General features: G+C 35.9%; 1 protein-coding gene across 2 annotated transcripts in view; it reads left to right on the top strand.

Annotated features, from left to right (window-relative positions):
* phf24 (PHD finger protein 24) overlaps nucleotides 1-20,489 on the top strand; it is a 33,129-nt gene extending 12,640 nt beyond the window's left edge. Inside the window, exons 2-9 of one of the 2 annotated variants that reach the window (XM_028025605.1) lie at nucleotides 5,861-6,282; nucleotides 9,294-9,479; nucleotides 13,766-13,844; nucleotides 14,604-14,806; nucleotides 15,224-15,387; nucleotides 17,195-17,227; nucleotides 17,949-18,026; nucleotides 19,208-20,489. In XM_028025605.1, the coding sequence (XP_027881406.1) occupies nucleotides 5,863-6,282; nucleotides 9,294-9,479; nucleotides 13,766-13,844; nucleotides 14,604-14,806; nucleotides 15,224-15,387; nucleotides 17,195-17,227; nucleotides 17,949-18,026; nucleotides 19,208-19,304 (1,260 nt within the window). In that variant the 5' untranslated portion in view covers nucleotides 5,861-5,862 and the 3' untranslated portion in view covers nucleotides 19,305-20,489. The remainder of the gene's footprint in view (nucleotides 1-5,860; nucleotides 6,283-9,293; nucleotides 9,480-13,765; nucleotides 13,845-14,603; nucleotides 14,807-15,223; nucleotides 15,388-17,194; nucleotides 17,228-17,948; nucleotides 18,027-19,207) is intronic. The other variant, XM_028025606.1, reaches the window with a different exon arrangement.
* The last annotated feature ends 1,044 nt before the right edge of the window (nucleotides 20,490-21,533 follow it).

Genomic DNA, 21,533 nt, shown 5'->3' on the forward strand with positions numbered 1-21,533 from the left:
TGTTAAAATATTATATTTTTACAATCTCTTATATGCAGTGTTACACCTTTGAGTTTATTTATACACATTCTTACAAAAGTACTGATATTCCTTGAACTTTTTCATTACATCACAGTAGAACCACAAAACAGAGCATTTCATGTCTTTTTGTTCTTGTGGTGTATGTCTCTATCAGCTTTGCTCATCTAATCACTGCATATTTCTTTATTAGAAAATAACTCAACACTTGCCACAAATTCTCATTCCTGGCACTGGCTGGTCTATTACAACATCGATATGAACCATTCAGCACAGGTTGAATGCTTAGGGTCATTCTCCTGCTGGAACAGGAGGAAATCATGAATTCGTGTTAGTTTTCTGCTATAAGTAGGGTTTCACATATATACATAAAAGTTGAATTTTGAACTCATCTGACCAGAGAGCCTTCTTCTACTGTGACATTGGTTCTTGGCTTCATCTTGGAGTCATGCTCTCAGAGAAATATAAGTTGATAGGCCTCAGCTGAAATTAATGACATGTGAAATTCAAAATATGGAACATGCCATTGTAGTAAATCAGAATGGTGTTGATTTTAACTGTGAATGGGGAGCATCTTTGGCTCTAACATCACCATAGCAACTATTTGACACTATCTACACACTAGTAAAAAGCTTTTTCTGTTTAGGTATCACACGCATTGGGACTTTCTCAATAGTTCCCTTTATTCTGATCAGACTAAGATTTAGTTTTTTAACAAGAAACTCTGATGCATGGACTCGTGGTATATTTAAAACAACCAGACTTTAAGATTAAAAACTATAAGATCCATTCACAGAAAATGAACTATTAATGTTTCTTCAACAGGATAACATCCCCAAAATATGAGGCTAAATCAACAGATTTTACCAATTTCAGTAATAAAAAACGGTTTATTAGAGTTTATTTTTATATCGTCTTTTGCACTTACTTGCAAGAACCAGAGTTAAACATTATTTAACTCTGGTTTACATAGTTGGACCATTTTCTGCATGGAGAAAATGGTCCAAATCCAGGACTCAAACACCAAACTACCATGTTGAAGACTATGGATGCTGCACATTGTGCACATTATCAACCAACTTAACCATCCAGCACCAAATTTAACTTTGTTGAAGACTGTGAGTCAAATCGTTTTTGAGCTCCATATAGTCTATGAAGGCTACTCAGGGCCTGATGCCATATGGCCTAAGAGCCTTTTAGACTTCTTGACTTGGAAGGAAGAGAGGGAATGACTCGCATTTTACTCCAGATAAATGTGATTAGGTTTCAAACAAGCACTCATGTAGAGCATGGATGGATAGAATTGCATTTCAGAGCAAAGACGCATATCCCATGAGTAACATAATCAGGCTGAATACACAATGCTGCTTTTCTCCACAATGCAATTGCATCTCACTTAGGCGGAAATGAGAACGTGGTCAGGTTCTCCACTTCTTACTTCAGCAGGAAAGGCAAATTACGTCAGAGTTGACTGGAGGAACGATATAAATATAAGCAACCCTGGTTGACTGTATGATAAAGGCTGCAAGATGACATGGGTCTGGGTCAGTTTCAACTTCTAGCAGGATAAACCCCAAAACATACAGCCAAAGCTAGGATATAAAGATATGGATCAAAATGTATTCATCTGTTTGAATTACCCATTCACAGTCCTAATGTAAACCTCTTGAGATTCTTTTGCAAGACTTGAAAATTGTTATTCACACATGCTTCATCCATCTGGCTGAGCTTGAGCTATTTGGAGGAAGAATGGGCAAAGATTTATTTTACTCAATGTGCAAATGTGGTGGACAGAAATCTTTAAAAAAAAATGGCAGCTGTAGTATCACCAGAGCTGGTTCTACAAAGTATTTACTTAAAATGGCATAAAATACAGATGAACTCCACATTTTTAAGCTTTTTAAAGAAAATTGAAACTTATATATATATATAGATATATATATACAGTATATATATATTGTTTTTTACTATTCATGATCATTTACTGCTTTGTATTGGTCTCACAAATCGAATTGAAAATTATAAGTACCATAGGTGCTTTTGCAAGGTGAGTAAGTAAATGCTACTCCAATAACCTCTAAAATTTTATATGAGACTAAGGTAATTTCCTATAAGTGTCAGTAAAGTAGAGCTTAATAATAATATTTTCTTTTTTCATAGAGGTTGAATTTTAAATTCATCATATCAAATACTCTCAATATCTTGAATGTGTAAAGTCATTCAAGAACAAACCTCCACAGATTTTTCATTAAAAAAAACAAAACACCTCACATAATTTTGACTTTTAATTGGACAGTATGTAATGAGATAAAATAAATGAGCTTTCATTGAAATATCACACAAGTATACCCCAGACAATATATTAAATTAGTTTGAGGTTATTGGATAAAGATCCATCTTTAATTAAACTTTATATAATCCTGGGCATTGAGACCTCAGCTTGTTACCAAAAAACAAAGCAGTGTGCATTTTGACATCACTCTGTCCCAACCGGCATGAACTTATTTAGCAATTTGAGCAGCAGTTGCTCACTTGTTGGCTCAGACTGCACAGGCGACTAGTGACTCTTGCAATTTCTCCAACATTCTTCCCCTGGACACTTTTTGATACTATTACTATTTTGGTTTAGAGGTTTAGAAATGCTCTGATCCTGTCAAGACGGCCTTAAAACTTAGTCCTTCTCAATTTTAAGTGCTCAAATCCTTACATTTTTCCTACTTTAAGTACACTAACTTTAAGGAGAAAATGTTATGTAAGATTGTGGTCACAATCTTACATAACACAAAAATTAATGTTTCTCCTTGTGTGTCCATGTGTGTGTGTTTTTTTTTTTAATAGAGAAAAAGAAATAAAATGCTATGAAATGAATAGATATAGTTTAAGTTATGTAGATGGGTGAAAGTATAGGAATTTTTAATGAATTCAAACAACTAAAAATTTAAGACAATGGTTTTGGCACATTTCATTGTAAAACCTTGAAAAAGATGTTTGACTGCAAGTGGCATTACTCTAAACTTTTTACCCCAAATTAAACATAAAAGGGATATGCTTCACATAAAAACCTATCTGATGACCTCTTTGATAAATCTATTATAACATTGCTTGTTTACTTTGTTTTAATTGCATTTGAAGAAACACAGCTTTAAGTAAATAATGCTCCAGCATCACCTTCCCACACACTGTAGCATGCAAAAATTGATCACCAGCTAAGAGAGCTTGCTACAGATTTTTCTTTTTTTTTTTACTTATAAATTCCGTGGCATGATTGTTGCAACTCTTAGATGCCATAAAATGCACAAAAATGTCACTGCTAAGGGAACACTGCATCAGTCACTTGATAATTTTTTTTATTGTCATATTCAGACTCACTGTACTGATGAACATCCTCCTAAGTCAACTCAGTGAAGCTCTAACTGATACACTTTGACCTACTCACTGAAGCTGTGAATGTTTTGAGTATTATGGGTTCCTGTTTATTGTTTGTAAAAATAAGATGATCACATCCAAAGACCGGTAGCTCATCCTGTATGTGGGTTCCTCTCCTTGTCCTCCAACTTCCATCTTAATTCCTTTCTCTAAGTAGCTGTTAGTTGTGAGTTGGTTCATGTCTGGTTGATTGTTCGGTGTGTTGCACTGATTGACTTATATAGGATGAAGCATGTGTCTTGCTCAATGACCGCCGGAGCCCTGCTGCACCTCTACCAGGATAAGTAATATACACCCAATGGATGCTGTCTTTTGCAAGCAACACTTGTCTTTAGATTTTTGAATGCAGTTGGTTCCACTGTTTCCTATTTATTTACAGGTATCGGATTAAAAAACAGCTGTATCTGTCCTTTTACTAAACAAATATGTACTTCATGTTTTGCTCTGTCACATGAAATCCTTATACAGTAGAACAATATTTTTGGTTTTAATGTGACAAAATGTGAAAAAAGTGCAAATATTTACCAAGGTATTGGTTAATACCTTGGTAAAGGTATTTGATGGCATGTTTTCAGTAGCCACTGAAAACATTCTTATGTCTATAGAGCTTCCAACAATAACTGGATCATTGGTTTTGCAAAGGCACATGACTCATATTTTCTCCTTCCAGTTATTCCTTAGAATAACAAAAAGAATTTGACTCATCAGCATTGAAATGAGTTAAGAGAAAACAAAACTTGGCAGTAAAAAAAAACAGTACTATTGATTGTTAGATGCCAGGAGAGTGGGTGAATTTGCGTGAACTCATCGTAGCTCTGATAGTCAGCTGGTGGTTGGATGAAACTGACAGGCTTTTATGTTCTCGAGTTGGGATTGTAAGCTTAAGTCTCAGCTCTTCTGTTCGTAGAGATATGAAAGTGTTGAGGATGCGAAAACCAGAGAGGCAACAGAAATTCTAACGAGGTGAAAATTCTCAGTTAATCATTCCCGATAAGCATTTGTTCATGTCTGCTCAGGCGTAATCCGGGATATGATGAGCTGCAGAGAGCCAAACACTCATTAACACAAGGTTTGGATGCTGTCATTGATATGCACAGTAGCTATTGCTCATGTTGAGATGAGGCGGAACATTTCTACTTTAATTTATTAATTTCCATTAAAATATTGTGTATTAAAAATTTTAATTTCTATTACATTTAGTTAACCTAAAAATAAAAGCAGGTAGATTATCTATTATGTAACATGCATGGAAAGATGAACACAATAGCCACAAATGACTCCTGTACTGCGTACAGTAGAGCTGAAGACGTTTTATATTAGTTTATCAGTATTCTATGCAAATATCATGCTGCTTTTATCCATTATATTGAAAAGTTGCTTCTTTGCACCATCAGCTGCTCCGGAGTTGCCCCAACACAGAGGCAGCCTTCTTTTAATCATTAGATAAACTTTTTTTCTGTGTTCCTGGTTCTCGTGCTGCTGCCGTAGCAGAGAGCTGCAGAGAAAAGCATTCTCTTTTCCACAGGCTTATAAAAACATGCAACATATGCTGACTAGTTGAAAACCCAATTATCTAGAGTGCATCTTCAAATCCCATTTGAGCAATAACATTCAGCATATTTGTGCTATGAAATTTCATAACACATTGTTTTACTATATTCAGTGTCGCTGCTTGGTATGTATATCTACTGTTTACCACTTTTTCTTTGGATGAAAAACACATTCTGGATGTCTTAGATGTTCTGTCCCTTGCAAAAAATTTTATAGCCCCTTGACTTTCTACTGTCAAAGTTCAGAATTTGTAGCAAGACAGACAAATACATTTCACCAGATACAAGTCATTTCTTTTCAAAGCTGAACTTTGCCAAAGTTATTGCAGCTATAAATTCTACCACTGAAAAAACTACAATCCCAATGTTGTGTGCAGTTTTTAGTTGTAATAATTGGGTGAAAAAGTTGAAGAATTTGGACTGTACTGTTCCTTATACTGGGTATTAAACTGAATAAGAAGCTAGCACAGCCATTACTCCCTTGTCAGCAAGTTGCAGAGTCACTAAGGCAGTTCAACTTAAACTCTGCTGCTTTCGTTTTGACCCGAGTGCAAAAGGCAACGTGCACTGCAGTTCTGAAAATAAATATGGTTGGTTAAGACAGGGTTCTATCATAAAAGTTTTAAAAGTTTTACAAATATAGATGTTAACTATATTAAAGTGTACTCAACTGTGTAACTTGTTACATGACTGAGTTGGAGGTGTAATGGTTGTGGATTAGCTCTACTTCTTATCCACCTTCCTAAAGTGGAAGGATATTCCTATTCTTGTACTAAGTCAAATTTCACAATGAAAATCAAAGATGTGAAAAGTTATACAATTATATATTTATAAAAAAATATATGCTTCTTTCCATTTCTTTGTAGACATGGGAGTGCTTATGTCAAAGAAGCAGCAGGTGGAGAAGGTGCAGAAATGCAGTGCGGTCGTCTCGGCCTTCCAGGCGGGCATTAAGGATCATGCAGTCAAGCAGACAGATGCGGAAGTGGGGGAAGGTGAAGAAGATGCCAAAACTTCAGCCGGTCCCAATGACAAAAACACAGAGGAGGTGAAACCAGAGGAAACAGACAATAAAGCAGGTCCGTCAACCTCCCAACAGTCCTCAGCTCCAGTTAGAGATGAATGTAAAGTTAACCAGGAAGCGTGGTCGAGGTTAAGGGACGGGAAAGGTGTGGAGCCTGAAGACCTCGACAAGAGGCATCAACTCACGCCTCCTGCATTTGTACGACCAAAAAGGGAACCTGATGATGACCAGCCTGTTGAGGTGGACCTGGAAAACAAAGAGCAGGTATTGATTATATTACCGATTCTCTCTGGTAAAGGTTTCCCCAAATGTTATTGACTTACAAACAGTAGATTACTCTCTTGGTATCTTTATGAATAATATTTATGCCCTAAGATTCTTATAATATATGCTTTTCATTTATTTTACATAAGTTCTTTCAGGGCTGAGCTTTCTCTGTTCCAAACCTAGTATTTTAGTATTCTTTTTTCCCAGAATACTGGCAGATGAGCTGAAAAGTCACTGTGTTCTTCTTAGCTTTTGTTCTGCAGTGTTCTTATAAACACACAAAAAATTAGTTAGGTTTACTCCCCTAATATGAAAGGTACTAAGGTTAGAACTAAGTTTAGAACCATGCACATAAGGCAGTGCATGGTTCCACTTCACAACCATGCACTGCCTTATGTTAGTTGCATAAAATCCCAATCCCATAAAACCCCGATATAATACATTGGAATTTGTGGGATAAGGTGTAGGAATACTTTTGCAGGGCACTTTATCAGTTGCTATCTTGTCAGTATCAGAATACAGTACATGCAATACATCTCAACAAAATATGAGACCAAAACCACAGTGAGGAATGTGGAGTTATTGGACGTGGCAAAATATCACAAAATCTTTTTGTGTCTAAAGTCTACAATGTCTTTTTCCCTCTTCATATATAATTAGTCTTACTAGGGTACAGAGGTGATAAAATATGAGCTTGAAGTTGTTCCTATAGCCAGTTTTTGTGTCCCAGTATCTGTGATGTGTTGTCTATGTGTATGATTGCTCTTCATGTTGAGCATGCTGTGGGCGGCCTGCTTTGGCTGGCTCTGAGAGGTGACTATTTTCAGGGTGACGCTGACTAACAGGAGAGGGAGTTCACACGGGCAACAACACCTGCAGTTCTTTTTTCTATTTTAAATGGAGTAAACACTTGGTAGAATCTGACAAGTTGCACAAAATGTAAAAGTAGGAGTCCGTCTCCAGTAGTGCGAGTTTAAATGAACTTGTGTTTTGATTTTGATCATTTTCACCAGCACATAAATGTGAAGTAAACTATAGTGATAATTTTAAGTTGTTTGGTTTGCTAAACTTCTATGTGACGCCAATAAAAGCTAAAGAAATATTTTCGTCTCATTTGCTAGTGAACTGAATTTTATTTGGTTAATAAAGATAAATCATTCTCATAGTGTTTATGGCTACAAAAGGTGTCGGTCCATATGGAAAACCAAATGGAAAAGTTATTCTTGACTTGCTTCACCAGTGATATAACATATTTAGATATATATAATTAGAAAAGGTTTGAACAAGGTTTGACATAAAAGAAAAACAAACACATCCCCATACGTTTCAAACAGTGACAAAAAACTGGAAAAAAAGAAAACTGAGGAGAATAAAATATCCTGTTTTTTTGCAACTAGAACTCAATGTTGGATTTTCCCTAAAGAAAGCAAAACATTTCTGTATCTTACCATAAATGTTTGTGGTTACAGAACTGTTGCATGTTCTGTAATGAGACGATGCTTCGTGTTTTTTCCTGCAATAGTCTAAAGTTGCACATAGTTTTCTTTTCTATTTGGCCACACTATAAACACTTTAATTGGTTCATCGAACCTTCAAATTAGCCTTCTTTACTTTGAAGGCTGGAATGTTTGTTGGAGAACATTAATGAACAAACAGCACAATGGAGACCAAGGAATACAACAAAGCATAAGGTTGTGGAGAAGTTAAATAAAAAGCGGTATTGCAAATCAATATTACAACCTCTGGATATTGCACAGTTTAATTCACTATTTGACTATGGAACTAAACAAGTGCAAACCCACATGACCAAATAAAGTGTCAACTGACTCAACACTGACTGCTGATGAACCCCACAGGATACATCCCTACAATGTGAATGATAGGCTCCCATTTTCACAAACCTTTACATGTTTCTCAGCTTTTATAGAACCAGTCCTCTCTCACCACAACTTCCTAATTCATGATACAGTATATTGTGACTGACTGTATGAAATGCTTTTTTCAGTCTATAAAAATTTCAACTTCAGCTTTCTTTTGGTAACAAAAAAGTACAGACAATTTATACTCAGTCACCATAACTAGTTTCTTTCCTCCTGATTTTTCTTGCAAGCATTTTTAATCTGTTCCGAATCAATGAATTCCTTTTATAAAAGAATATATATATATATATATATATATATATATATATATATATAATAAAATGTAAAATGTGTGGTTTTAACAGAATGAATTGTGAAAAAGTTCAAGATTTTCCTGGAGCACTTTAATCATTTAATTCTCATGTGATGCAATTTGAGAATAAAGAATATTCTCGATTGGCATGACTTGCAGTTCTCTCCTATGTTCTAAATTTTTTGCATGTTTTGCTATTATATATAAGATACTTTTTGTGGACATTAATTTTTTTTTAAATTATTTTAAAAAATCCAAACTGTCTTATTTTTGTCATATTTCAGAAGATGTGGCCAGCATACCATAAGTGTAATGATCTCCCTAGGTAATTTTTGAGTACATATAATGGATGTATTTCTTTTTCTTTTTTCACTAAATAGTTCCTTTATCTATTTATCTACTGAAGCACATAGATAAAATATTAAAATGTGAGGGCATCTTTATGAAAAATCTCTCTTTTCATGTGTAGAGACTGGCACTCAGACTTCCCTCCAGGGCAGTCTGTCTAATAGAAAGAGTGGTTTCTGCCATATTCAAAATATATTCCATCTCTGCCCTCTTTGTGACACCCAGCTTTTAACTTCCCCTTTGAGCGAGGCCATTTGGGAGAGCTCTAAACACTCCCGCCTGCCAGCTTATTCAGAAATTATCATTCATGAAGCAGCGAGACAAAGAGACATAAAAGGCTCCTGCTACCTGAAACGCATTCTGGTGTTGTTTAACGTAATAGAAATTAAAGTCAATGAGCTTTTAATGCCACTGTTTTCACTCAAATGACTGTTCCGCTGAATCATTCAGCAAATTCCCCAAGTTAAGCTTTCTGCTTTCTCCACTAGCCGCCAAGCGACGAGATGTGTGATGTCTGTGAGGTGTGGACGGCGGACGACCTCTACCCCTGCAGGATCTGCACGCGGGTGTTCCATGACGGCTGCCTGAGGGAGCTGGGCTATCTTCGTGCCGAGGCCTTGCAGGAGATGAGAGACACGGCCCACACTGTGACTGGCTGGAGCTGCTACTATTGTGTGAGTCAGCAAAGTCGTAATAATGGACATCCAGCATGAACTCACTGTATCGTGCAGTGTAATAGTAAGTAGGCAAGTTTGTATTGATCCTCAAAGGTCCAGCTGTAAAATGTATTCAAATATAAACTTTATATGAATCTCAGACATGCAGAAAATGTGGCTACATGTGCATTTTCACATAAATGTAATCCCACATAAGAAATAGAAACCCTGGAATATTTTGATGGTATAATGAGGGAAAAATGTAAATAAAGCTATAGGATAATTATGGATTTACAGGCAAAACAACAAATCATAGACCTCATTATTCATATTGACCTGTCATATCATTTTAAAATAGTCACCCAGGAGTAGTTACAAATACTTTACAAATGCATATTTAAAACAATAAGCAATTTGGAGTTTAATGACTTGCCCTACAACATTGTGATATATGGTGAAGGAAAAACCTACTGTTCTCGCCGATACGCAGCATTTCCATGTGATAGCTGTGGGATAATAATGAGAAATTCTTCACTGTCCAAATCTATGAGTCCTATCTTCAGCGACCTTTGATAACATCAAAGTGATAGGTCAACGTGACTCATTATAAAAGCCTGGAACATGTTGTTATTGCGGAACAATTTCTGGTTCAGCTGAGTTCCAACACATCAGATTCTCATCATGAATTCAGAGCAAATTCAAAAAATGCACAACTCCCCAGCAAACAGATGATGTAATGTTGTTGTGAAGCACAAACAGATGCCCGGCCTTTGTTAGAAGACTCTTCAAAGTGAAGTAGGGGCTTCTCTTTCTTCTGCCGTCCCTGAGAAACAAATTCCCTTTGCCAAAGCTTTGCTGTAAGGAAATGTTTTCCACTCTGTTGGAAAGGCAGTACTTCTGTCTGCGGCTGATTTCCTCGCTGTGCTTAGAATGAGAACGGGGGGAAACGTTTTGATTTTGAATTCTGTCTCTTAGATTTGAAATGCTTAAAATTATGATGATTGGCTGCCAAAAAACATGGCAGAAATGCATGGAAAAATTGAAATCCTTTGAAGCCACTCATAAACCTGGCAGATGGACCTATAGTTAGTCTAACACGTGTTGTTTACCTGAAAGGACACCTTGAGATATGATTTAAAGTCTTAATTTCTGTTCCTTGGAACGATCTGGTTCATGTGAGTTTTGTTGAACAAAAACTACCTTCTTATTCTGCATAAAAAAGGAAACTACTGATTTGTATATTGATTTAAAAAAAAAAGTGACGGGCAGAGCTTAAAGGAGGCCATTTTTGTTATAAATACCTACTGTATGTACTACTGAACACATCACTGACATTATCCAGGCAGCATCAAAGATCTATTTATACAATCTGTTAGCCAAAGATTAGACAATATTATTTATATCCTCCATTCCCATAGGAGTCGTTTATGTGCCAGAGAACATATTATTCTTTTTTACACAAAACAATGTGAAATGGATTAGTGCAGATGCAGCAACTTCATAAAAGCACTTGATTTAACTGAGCTCTTTGACTGCTGGAGTCGTTAGATGTTGCTAAGTAAAACACATGATGGACGCTTTTTTTTTTTTGCATCTGAAAATGCTGCTTATTGACAACAGCTTTTGTTGTGTTTGATGATTTGTAATGATAGATGGTTACAGACTAAACATAACACACAACTAACAGATCTTACGCCTTATCAGAGAATAATCACCATATTCGTAATGAGATTTAATGCACCTGGGTAGACCTGCTACTCTTCTGAAAGATGTTTTTATTATAAGACAAGATATCAATCCGAGATTCTCAAATCACAATACTCTTGATTTTACTCTGTCAACGTTGGATGAACTTATTTGGTGCTAATGAAGGTAACTTTTGTGGCTGATGCTGATTTTTTAAGCTTGATAAACAAGATAATTGGCTTCAAATGTGTCAATAATGAAACACAGTTGAAATATGTGCTGCAGTTTTAACTCAGAATTAATTTTCTTGACTTTCTTTCCTTCTCAAAATACATTCAAATTTAGTTTCTAAACAACTTCTGTGATGAATGTGGCAGCAAGTAATCGTTGGAGGATGAGAGCAAAAGAACGTGGTGCAAAACATGGGTGTTTTAGAATGACATATGCTTTTTTAATGTTTCTGTCAATATTCAATGATTTTGTTTTTGCTTAGTAGCCACATTTTTTATGCAAATCTATATGCTTCGACTTCCTGTCACTTTTCTGCAGGAACACCTGAATTTCCCCACAGAGAAATAATAAAGTTTATATCTCTTCTTCTATTACATTCTAATGGTTGAGCATATTGATTGCTTCACTCTGTTTCATCTACTTGAATGAAAAGGGATCTTGTTTGATGATATTTCTACATATTAAAAAGTATTACCGAGAACTAGTTCTACATCCTTCTAAACAGTAAAATTGTTTGGGGCTAGTTCTTAAAGGATGGGAATCTATTTGTACTTCAATAAATATTAGTGGATATTATAGTTTCCATCGGGAGGTAATACTTTGTTCAGTAGGTCTAAATCTTGATATGGGAATAAGGAACTTTTGTAAACACTTTTAATATTGAATACTACAACATGTACATGGAAAAGAGTGTGTAGGTGGTGGTCTGTTATGTTTAAAAGTGCTACCTGAGTAAAAAAAAATATAAATTAGTTCTTGAGGTTGAGGAACTTTATCAAACATTGCTAAAGCTCAATAGTACTGTACTTCATTGGAAGTAGTATTTTTGGCAGAAGAACATTTATAAGTAATGCTAAACCTTGAAAATAACTACATCTACTTATTACTGCTTGGAAATAGTTATTTTTGGACAAAATGTTGTAGTTCTAAATAAATAAGTAAAACATTTGGATGAAATTGAGTTAAATGTCTCAAAATATTGAAAAAAGTGAAACATGGACTTACATTTGAGGACACAACATTTTGGTGAACACTTTGAAGACCTATTGAAAATGCCTACAATTCCTTAAAATTAGGTTTTAGAGAAAATACATCATAAAATGTACAATATGACCGCAGTTAATTTTTTTTTCAGAAATATAAAGTGCTATATTTCATGAGAGTATGTTGTTGAACTTGTGTGTTCAAAGGATGAGGAACATTGCTCGGGTGTTCTAATATTGAAAATACATGCTTGGATGAGAATTGTTCTTCCGTGTTGAATCACAATAATTGCGCCTGTACGCAACAGATGCAATTACTGTGATTCAGTATTTCATTTTAAAATGTCATCAACCTTGGAATGGCCTCCAAAGCCAGACACATTGTTGTTGTGTTACCTGGTATGAATAAATAGCTAAGGACATCAAACAGGGAAGATTTTAGTAAGTTTCCTCCTGAGAATTATATTCCCATATTTACTGAAAACACAATTTTTCAGCACTCAGATGGACTGGTGAAAGCTTAAAGCATCATTATAAATATGGATGTTGGCTATCGTTTAACAGCAGGGTGTTTGGCAGTTACTGTGCTCTACGTAATGGCTGAAAATATAAAAATGCAGGGCATTGTCAGGCAATCTGTTGCTCAGCTACTGCTGGTTGACATAATGAGATCACGACTTCCTCTTTTGGGCTCAACTTAATGTGTGAGCAGTGGGAAAGTCAGGCATTTTTCTCACCTACTGTTTATCCCCAACAATCTTCCTCAAATAGCTTTGTGACGATTGTCTTTCTTTATCAGATTGAAATTTTTACTAATACCAGCATGGCTATCATATATGCTTTTCATTTCTCCAGACCTTTATTATTATTAACACAGTGTGTTAACTAATGTTCACTGACCAACCTCTGCAGCCTTCACAAAATAGATTTATTTATACAGATTTGAAACTACGCAGGCAGGTTATATTTACAAGTTGGATAACCATTGAAGCCAATTGGATACACATAAGTTAATGGATGGGGATCCAGGCAAAAGGAGTTGAATACAAAGGGACACCACACTTTTAAGATTTACTTGGAAATATTGAAGATCACACATTTGTTTGTGATCATCAATTTATGCATAAATCTACCACATCCACTGCTAATATAAAAGCGTTGAGGTTATAAGACTTATGTTAAAAAAGCGGTATGGATACTTCTGCAAGGAAATCTACATATTCTCCTACATGTGAACATGTAGGTGATTTTTCATCTTTTAGATTACACAGCATGTTGCAAGTTTTGCTTCAATGTGTAAGTTTGTGGAAACCTAATTAATGAATGTTAAATTTAAGACTCTAGAATCTAAGATGATACTTTCTGTACATTTTGTAATTATTTTTATTGCCCTGTACCCTGCAGGACAATGTGAATCTTCTTCTAACAGAGGAAGAGATGTACAGTTTAATGGAGACATTCAAGCAGTGTAAGATCATCCCAGGTGAGTCAGTAAATACACTGTATGTTTTTTTTTTTGTTTGTTTTTTTTTTTGCTTCCAGTAGAAAGTTTTATTTCAAGTTTTGTGTTGGTCACTGGTAGTGTTGGTAGCCTATCAATGAACTCATTCAGACTTTTGGTCACTGAAAACATTAATCAGATTAGAAGTCAAGTGGCCTATCATAACTCTGTCATTAGCTTTAAACACTCCAAGAATCTGGCAGTGTTGTAATCTGCACATTACAAAAAGTGGTTCTAAAAAATGTTGAGTTTTGTTGCAGAACTTTGTAATTTTATATTGGAAACAATACTTTGTGTCCTTTTCATTCCACTTCTATTTATTTTTCTTATTTGTGTTGCTCCATCAAATAAATCCCAGTAAGATATATTTAAGTTTCCAAAATGTGGAAAAGGATATGCATATTGTGCAAGGAGTCATATCTGTCAGGTTTTGGTGATGTGTATAAGTTGACAAGACTGATCTACCATATTAAATTATGACGATAACATCATAATTAACAAAAATAAGTATGGAAACGTCAGCCTGTGTCAAGTTAATCTAAAGGATATGTCTTCCCTTAATCTTTTTTTAAATTTTTCTCAGATCTCAGTTTTTTTCTTGTTATCCTAAAGCTCGGCAGGATGACGGGTATAGGTGGTCCCGTCTTCGCTGACCATGAGTCATCCTAAACTAATTATATCTGGAAGACCAGTGGGTGACTAATTTACTGTGATGTGATGAATTGCTCCTTGCCGTTGTAGAGTCATGCCTCGTGTCAGATGAGCTGCTGCAGTACCGCCACTTTGTATCCAAGCAGCAGTTTGATAAGGACCTGAGTGATGAGCAAGAGGAGGAGGTCTTAGCCCAGTTTGCTTCTCTGGATCCTGAGAAGAAGGGTCACATCGAATGGTCAGACTTTCTCTACTTTGAGTCGCTGGCTGTTCTAAGGAAGTTCAGGACTGAGGTATAGTATTTGGATAGTGAAAAAACATATACGTTTTGTCATTAAAAATTGGAATAGAATAGAATATAAAATAAAATAAATATCCTCTACTATCCCATAATGGCACAATTTCTATTAAACCGCAATGTAAAACTGTGTGTATAATATCACACCAATAATAATAAAGAAATTTAGAATATCAGTGTAGTAGCTAAGTTGGGGTAAGCTGAGCCAAAGTGTAAATCAGCCACCGCTGATTTGCAAATGATTTTGGCAAAAACTCTAAATAATGCCTTTTGCAGTAAACTGCATAAAAATATGTATATATGGTATGCGTGGTCTGAATATTTTTTTATTAATAGAAGCAAGTACATAGAGTCCTGGTTCAGTTTGCCAGCACTGTTGTGAATTTATTTTCTTTTCTTATTTCTTCTTTAGAACTCACTGGTGCGTCTATTGACCGCTAAGGAGAGAAACAAGGCAAGGACGGTTTTTCAAGGACTGGTCATGGATAAAGACGGCGTGATCACCAGAGCAGAATGCCGCCAGGCCCAGCAGTCCTGGTTCCACAAGCTCAAAGATCCTCAATCCTGCAATGTGAGGTGAGGGCTCAACACCTCGCCACTAAAGGCAGCAGTCTGGGGAGTTAGGATCTGATCTGCATGCAGACAGCAGCTGGTGAAGCCAGAGAAAAAAAAAAAAAGGGGGTGAACTGCTTCAAGTACTGGAACAGAGATGGAGAGAAAGAAGCAGTCGTTAAATCTGGTTCATTCCTGTGTCATAAATCATCATAGTCTGTTGTCACTAAAGTGCTCACAGCACACAGACACAAATTCTCTGCTCAGCAAAAATCAGAGGGCTGCCTAAAATGCTAAATGAAATGCAGCTTATCGATTTGAGAATTATTTTGTCTATCTACTCAAATAAAATTGCCATACAGAAGGCTTAGCCAGCAGTGCGATTCAGTAAGGTGTGGCACTAAGTTGTGTCACTTCATCTTTAACACTTCATGTCATTATTTCATTTCATTCTTCAATTTTTTTTCACTATGGTAACAGATAGTTTTTGTTTTTTTTTTGCTTGTTTGTTTTTTTCACAGTTTATGATTTTTAAAATTATTTCATTGGTTTATGGGTCTTTATAAACAGCCTGGATTACTTGATGTTGTCATTTACTTTTGACAAGCAGGTTTTTAAATTTTTTTTTTTCTAGTAAAATTGGCGTAACAAAAAACTCAAACTTAAAAATAAGTTGGTCACTAGCAATAATCACCATGTGGATATTATTATTTTCACTCATATTTGACTTTGCAGTATTTCACATTTACAACATTAATTAAAAACAGATCTCTTACTAGCAAGTAAGTCAATAAGCAATATAGTCAAAATCATTAGACATCTTAGATCATAAATTTTGAGTGATTTGTCATGAATTTAATCAAGTCAGTTTAATTAAGTTAAAATAAAAAATAAATAATCAGTTTAATTCTATTTAGTTCAAATCATATAAAACCCATTAAACAACTGTTTGAATCAGATAAATATTTACAAGTTAGAAATGAAACTGTCAGTGAATTTCGTCGTTTCTCTTGTGAAACCAGTAGAAATATGTGTTTCTGTGTGTGTATGTGTTTGTGCATGCACCTGCTGTGTTTTGTCAATGAAACAGACATAGAAAGTAATCTAATTTCTAATCAGTACATCTTCTGAAGGGCAAACGCATGCAACAATCCCACAACACATCCCACTTCTGTGGAGCTTTGTGGTCAAACTGGATCAAAGGAGAAATAAAATTTGAAATTAATTTCACAGCACAACACAGTCAGAGGCAACAACAAAACAACAATGAAGAAAATTTTGCTCTGCCGCTATCACATTGTTCAATTCTGAATGCTTAACTTAATTAAGGCAAATGCAGTATTTTACATCTTGTTCACGGTTCTTTTGTGACCTCCTGGTTAGTGATCAATGCAAGATTGAAACACTTGGACTAGGAGGCTAGTCCATCCTGGACAACTTCACCACTGTTCATTGTTTTCTCCATTTGTAGATGATGGCTCTCACTGTTTGTCAGAGATCTAAGTGTAACAAAAAAAGTAGATTCTGACATCTCTAAGTGGGTAAATGCCTTTTCACAGCACTGTATAACAGTTATCATTTTCAAATCCAAAGTAATCATTGGCCTGATCAATATATACAGTGCATTACTCCATGAATGCCAGGTAATTGATATAACCTTCTTAGAGTGCACTGCAGATATCTCAAAACACTAAAATCTCAAATATCTTTCATCTTCACCAGCATCTATCTGTGTGTGCATGTGCTTTGTGTACTGTTTAACCTCTTGTGCTGGTGCTGTCACATCTCCTGTGCTGTACCATTCCATATACCTCTCACCTATTCCCCACAGACTCATGGGATTCTGCTCTCCTATGACTTGTGGGTGAGTGTGACTCAGCACTGCATGGTCTGTCACTTTTTTCTCACTCTAACAGCCCTCATCTCCCTGTAGTCCTTCAAGTATTCTCAGACAAACTCTTGATTTAGATTTAGAGAGGAGAGAGAGTGGGAGATTCCTCTTAGCTCTGAACTGAGACGCTTTCTGAACATAAATCATTCAAAGAGGCGTACTTAGGGGTCAATGAAGTTTGATGAGCGGAGTGCAGGCTCTTTATGCCCTTGGGTCATGCTACACAAGGCATGGCTCAACAATTAGATGGCCTGTAATTACAAGGATTAGAAAAAAAGTATTTTGTTCTCTTCAGCTGAGCTTTTCTTGAAAAGCTGTGCTTAACAGACAACAGGAAAATTTTAATCTAACACTAACACAGTCTTAGTCTTGCTCAATGCATGTTAAATATATATATTTTTTGTTTGATTACATTCACAAATATAGAAAGTGGTGTCTTAACGAGACATCAGGATATTAGTTAAACTATGACTTAAAATTGAATATTACCCAGCCTTACTCAGAGATGGCATTTCACAGTATAATCCAGGACGACACAAATAACTGCTAATCCTCTATTCCTTAGTTAAATTAGAATATTTTGAAAACATTGCCAGTTTTGAAAATATTTATGTTTTAACATTTATGCCAGTTATTTTTTTATGAGGCCGCCATCTCCTAAAGTCATACTTTTCTTCACTGTTTTATTATTTAGCATAAGTCATGTTGGACCCATCTGTGAGAGCAGTCCAGCCAGCTCTGGAAGTGAAAGGAGCAAGACCGATGAAAACAGGTTTGTATTTTTAGTGAAAACTAAATATTTGACAGAAAACAATATGCTCTGAAACATCTCCTACACTCTGTCTTAATTGGCTGATGCAACCTTGACTGTAGGATGTTCCGGGGCAGCATCATTACTTGTAGCAAAACAATGCAGCCCAGAAGTGTTCGCAAGGACAGTGACAGCCCACTTCAAGCTAAACTGCCCTCATAAATGGCATCAAACTTACTTTTGACTTGTCAATAGGGCATGAAGGTACTGGCTCTTTGGAATAACAAGATGTTTGGGACTTTTTTATGCTCTACATGATTCAGCAATAATTACAGCTACTGCTGTGGCTTACTCCGGGGATTCCTAATTGCACATTGGGAGTTGTATTAGGCAGAGCACTAATTAACAAAGTGTGTTTCATTTTTTATAACCTAATTTTCAAAGCATCAAGCGGCATATTATCATAAGACGGAGACCTGATGGTCTTCTTAACTATATTACTTGGATTGATGGTAGTTTAATGCTTTGTAAGATAATCCCTCTTTATACACTGACATGTTTTATATCTTATTTATGAAAATTATTTTTTAAAAATGATTAATACTAATAGTATGTTTTTTAAACATAAAATTATGGTCAATTCCCTAGACATTTTTGCTGTGTGGTTTTAAACTTCCCAAGACGGTCATTGCTCATACTGCACTGCAGTTGAGTTCGGAAGCTGGAATTTCAGAGTCTCAACCTGGAATAATCAACAGAACCTACTCTAGTTTACAATTTAGACATAAAGATAATGTGGTTAACAAATCCCGGACCTCAAAATCCTATATGGCTGCTGTGTGCAGATACACCTCCACCACATGATGTTCCCACCTTCATATCGCCAAATCCTTCTACAATAAAGCTAATCTGGTGATTTCTGGGGGTTGTGCATTTTGATTTTCTCCTTTGAACATGCATTGTTTATTGAAAACCATTGAGTTTTATTCTGGTGTTAACTTAGCAATCTATGTCCTCCTGTATTTTACTTTCCTTACTACTAACATGTATTAACAAGAGTTTAGTTCTCTCTATTCAATGTTTTATGTTAAAGACAAACAAAAAGAAAGTTTTCTGATGTAATAATAAACAAATCCATAATATAATTTTATAGCATGAGTTGTAGCTGTCTAAGTAACTATTTGTTTTCTTATATGCAATAGGCCATTGACCTGGGCAGACTTTTTAAGGGAGAGTGCCATCTACATTTTGGCAGCTCGGCCTAATAGCTCTGCCATGCACATCCGGATGCCTTTATAGTCCAGGTTCCTCCAGTGCGGCCTGCAGAGAGAGGAAGAGTGATGTAGTCCATGGATGAACAGGGGGAAGAGATAAACATGCCGACATGATGTCATGACAAGTGAAACTGAGGAAACCGATTGAAGCACCAAGAGGTAGTAGCGAATGAAGCAATCAACAGAAACTCTCCTCTCCAGAGTCACTTCAGCATAACACAGGCAACATGAATGTGTTTGATACACAGACACCCCAAGTGGAAGCAGCTGTCATAGCTCCAAACTCTAAACAGTTTCCAAAACGTGTAAGAGATACGATGAGAAGGACAGCCACCCTCTTCATGATTAGCCGGTTTGTGAAATTTCTGAAACTTTGGGTGTCTCTATTAACACATAAGAAGCCAGGATGCTAAAAGTGACATAATGCCATATAAGGTAAATAACACGCATTACTGAGTGAGTTCATTAGTGTGACAAGCTGTTACTCTGTTCAAGTATTTGTTACTTCAAGCTTCTCCATGTGCTAATGATAAACACATGACATTGCATTGGGTTTTCAGTTCAGCGCCCCTGGTGAATCAATGCTATCTACATACAATAAAAGCCAACTGCTACACATACCAATATAAATTATTATTCATTAAAGCTGTATTTATTCCTGTATCTTTAGACATATCCCCTGTTTATCCCAGTTTCATCCAAGAATCTGTGTTCTTCTGAAATACTAACTGTGAAAAGGATGTGAACATTAATGAAAGCTAACCTTCTAAGTGACATGTATGTATATGTATATATACTGCCATATAGTCCTACTGCTTTTGTTGTGCTCTCCGAGCTGCACTATGACAAAGAAAAAATTGCTTATTTCGTTCTAATCACAATATTTGCACCGTGAGACTGATATAAAATTTAATTATTGTCTGACATAAACACTGTAATGAATTACTGAAAGAAAGTGAGATGTGACAGAGAAATGGGGTTTCTTTCCCAGTAGGCGTAGCTATTGAGAAAAAAAGGTTGCCAGGAAAAGATGGACTGAAAGAGTGTAAATGAGATTTCCCTTTAAACCACTGGGGTATTGGACATTGTGTAGTGTATATGAAAGATGTATGCCTTGTTCTTTTAATGAATAAAGTGTAGAAATAAAATTTAACTTTTGGTTGAAGAGATATGTCACAGTGTTGTAATAAACACTTGGATTTACACTTTAGCTTGTGTCCTGTGTTGTTTTCATAATGTATCAATGCGTTGTGGAGAGTGAAGTGTTGTCTGGTGCCAAGTTAGAGAGACCAACTAACCTAATAGTCAGTGATGCTGGAGGATGCCAGGGTATCTGGTGAAATCTCCAACAAAATCTCCAACAAAAAAAAGTCCCACCTCTGGGTGGGACTTGAAGTCAGGACCTTATGTGTATAAGGTAAGAGTGCTAGCACTTCAAGAGACTATTATCACAAAATCACTAGTAAACTTATTTGTACTTCTGGAAAATCTGATAAAATAACAGTAACTGAAGTCTACTTTAAGTTATACTTCTCTTTGGTTGTAACGGCTTTAGTGGCCTTTATTTAACCGTTGTCAGACAATAATGCAGAAAGGGAAGGTCTTTTCACTGGTGTTTCCTTGGAGGCAACTATGACTGATCAAAACAAGAATGCCATCAAACACCGTTCCCTTTTGTAGCAACTACTCTGCTCTTCTAATTCAATCAGAATGACAGATGCCTTGTGCTCATCAACAATTTGCCCTCACCTAACTGTAGGATCACGAACGTTATGCAAGCATGTCAGTCTGTGGCGGGGGTAAATGAGGTTTTCATGATTTATTATTAACTTCCATTAATTTAATTATGGAATTCCATCTCATCACTCTTCACAGCAAACTGGACTGCAAGCGATGCAAATTGCCACCATAAAAACTGAAACAGCTAGAATATTTATGTTTCAAAGATCTCTGAATGTACCGTAGTCTCAATTTTGGACTAATGTTGCAACTATTCATTGTTTCAGTAATATTGATGTATGACATAGTATTTTGAAATTAGTAAACAAAATGTACATTTTCTTAGTTCACAGAATTGGATCGTAAGCTTGAATTTACATTTGCTCACAAAACTCAGCTTCTCCAAACTGAAAACATTTTACTTTTTCTGCCAATAAAACAAAACTTATGCCGAGTTTCAGATTCAAGTGAAGAAACAATGCAAGGCAGAGTTCCACAGAACATCCAGATGACCAGGCTTTTTTTTCCCCAGGTG

Source organism: Xiphophorus couchianus, chromosome 8 (genome assembly GCF_001444195.1).
Source record: "Xiphophorus couchianus chromosome 8, X_couchianus-1.0, whole genome shotgun sequence".
Lineage (NCBI taxonomy): Eukaryota > Metazoa > Chordata > Actinopteri > Cyprinodontiformes > Poeciliidae > Xiphophorus > Xiphophorus couchianus.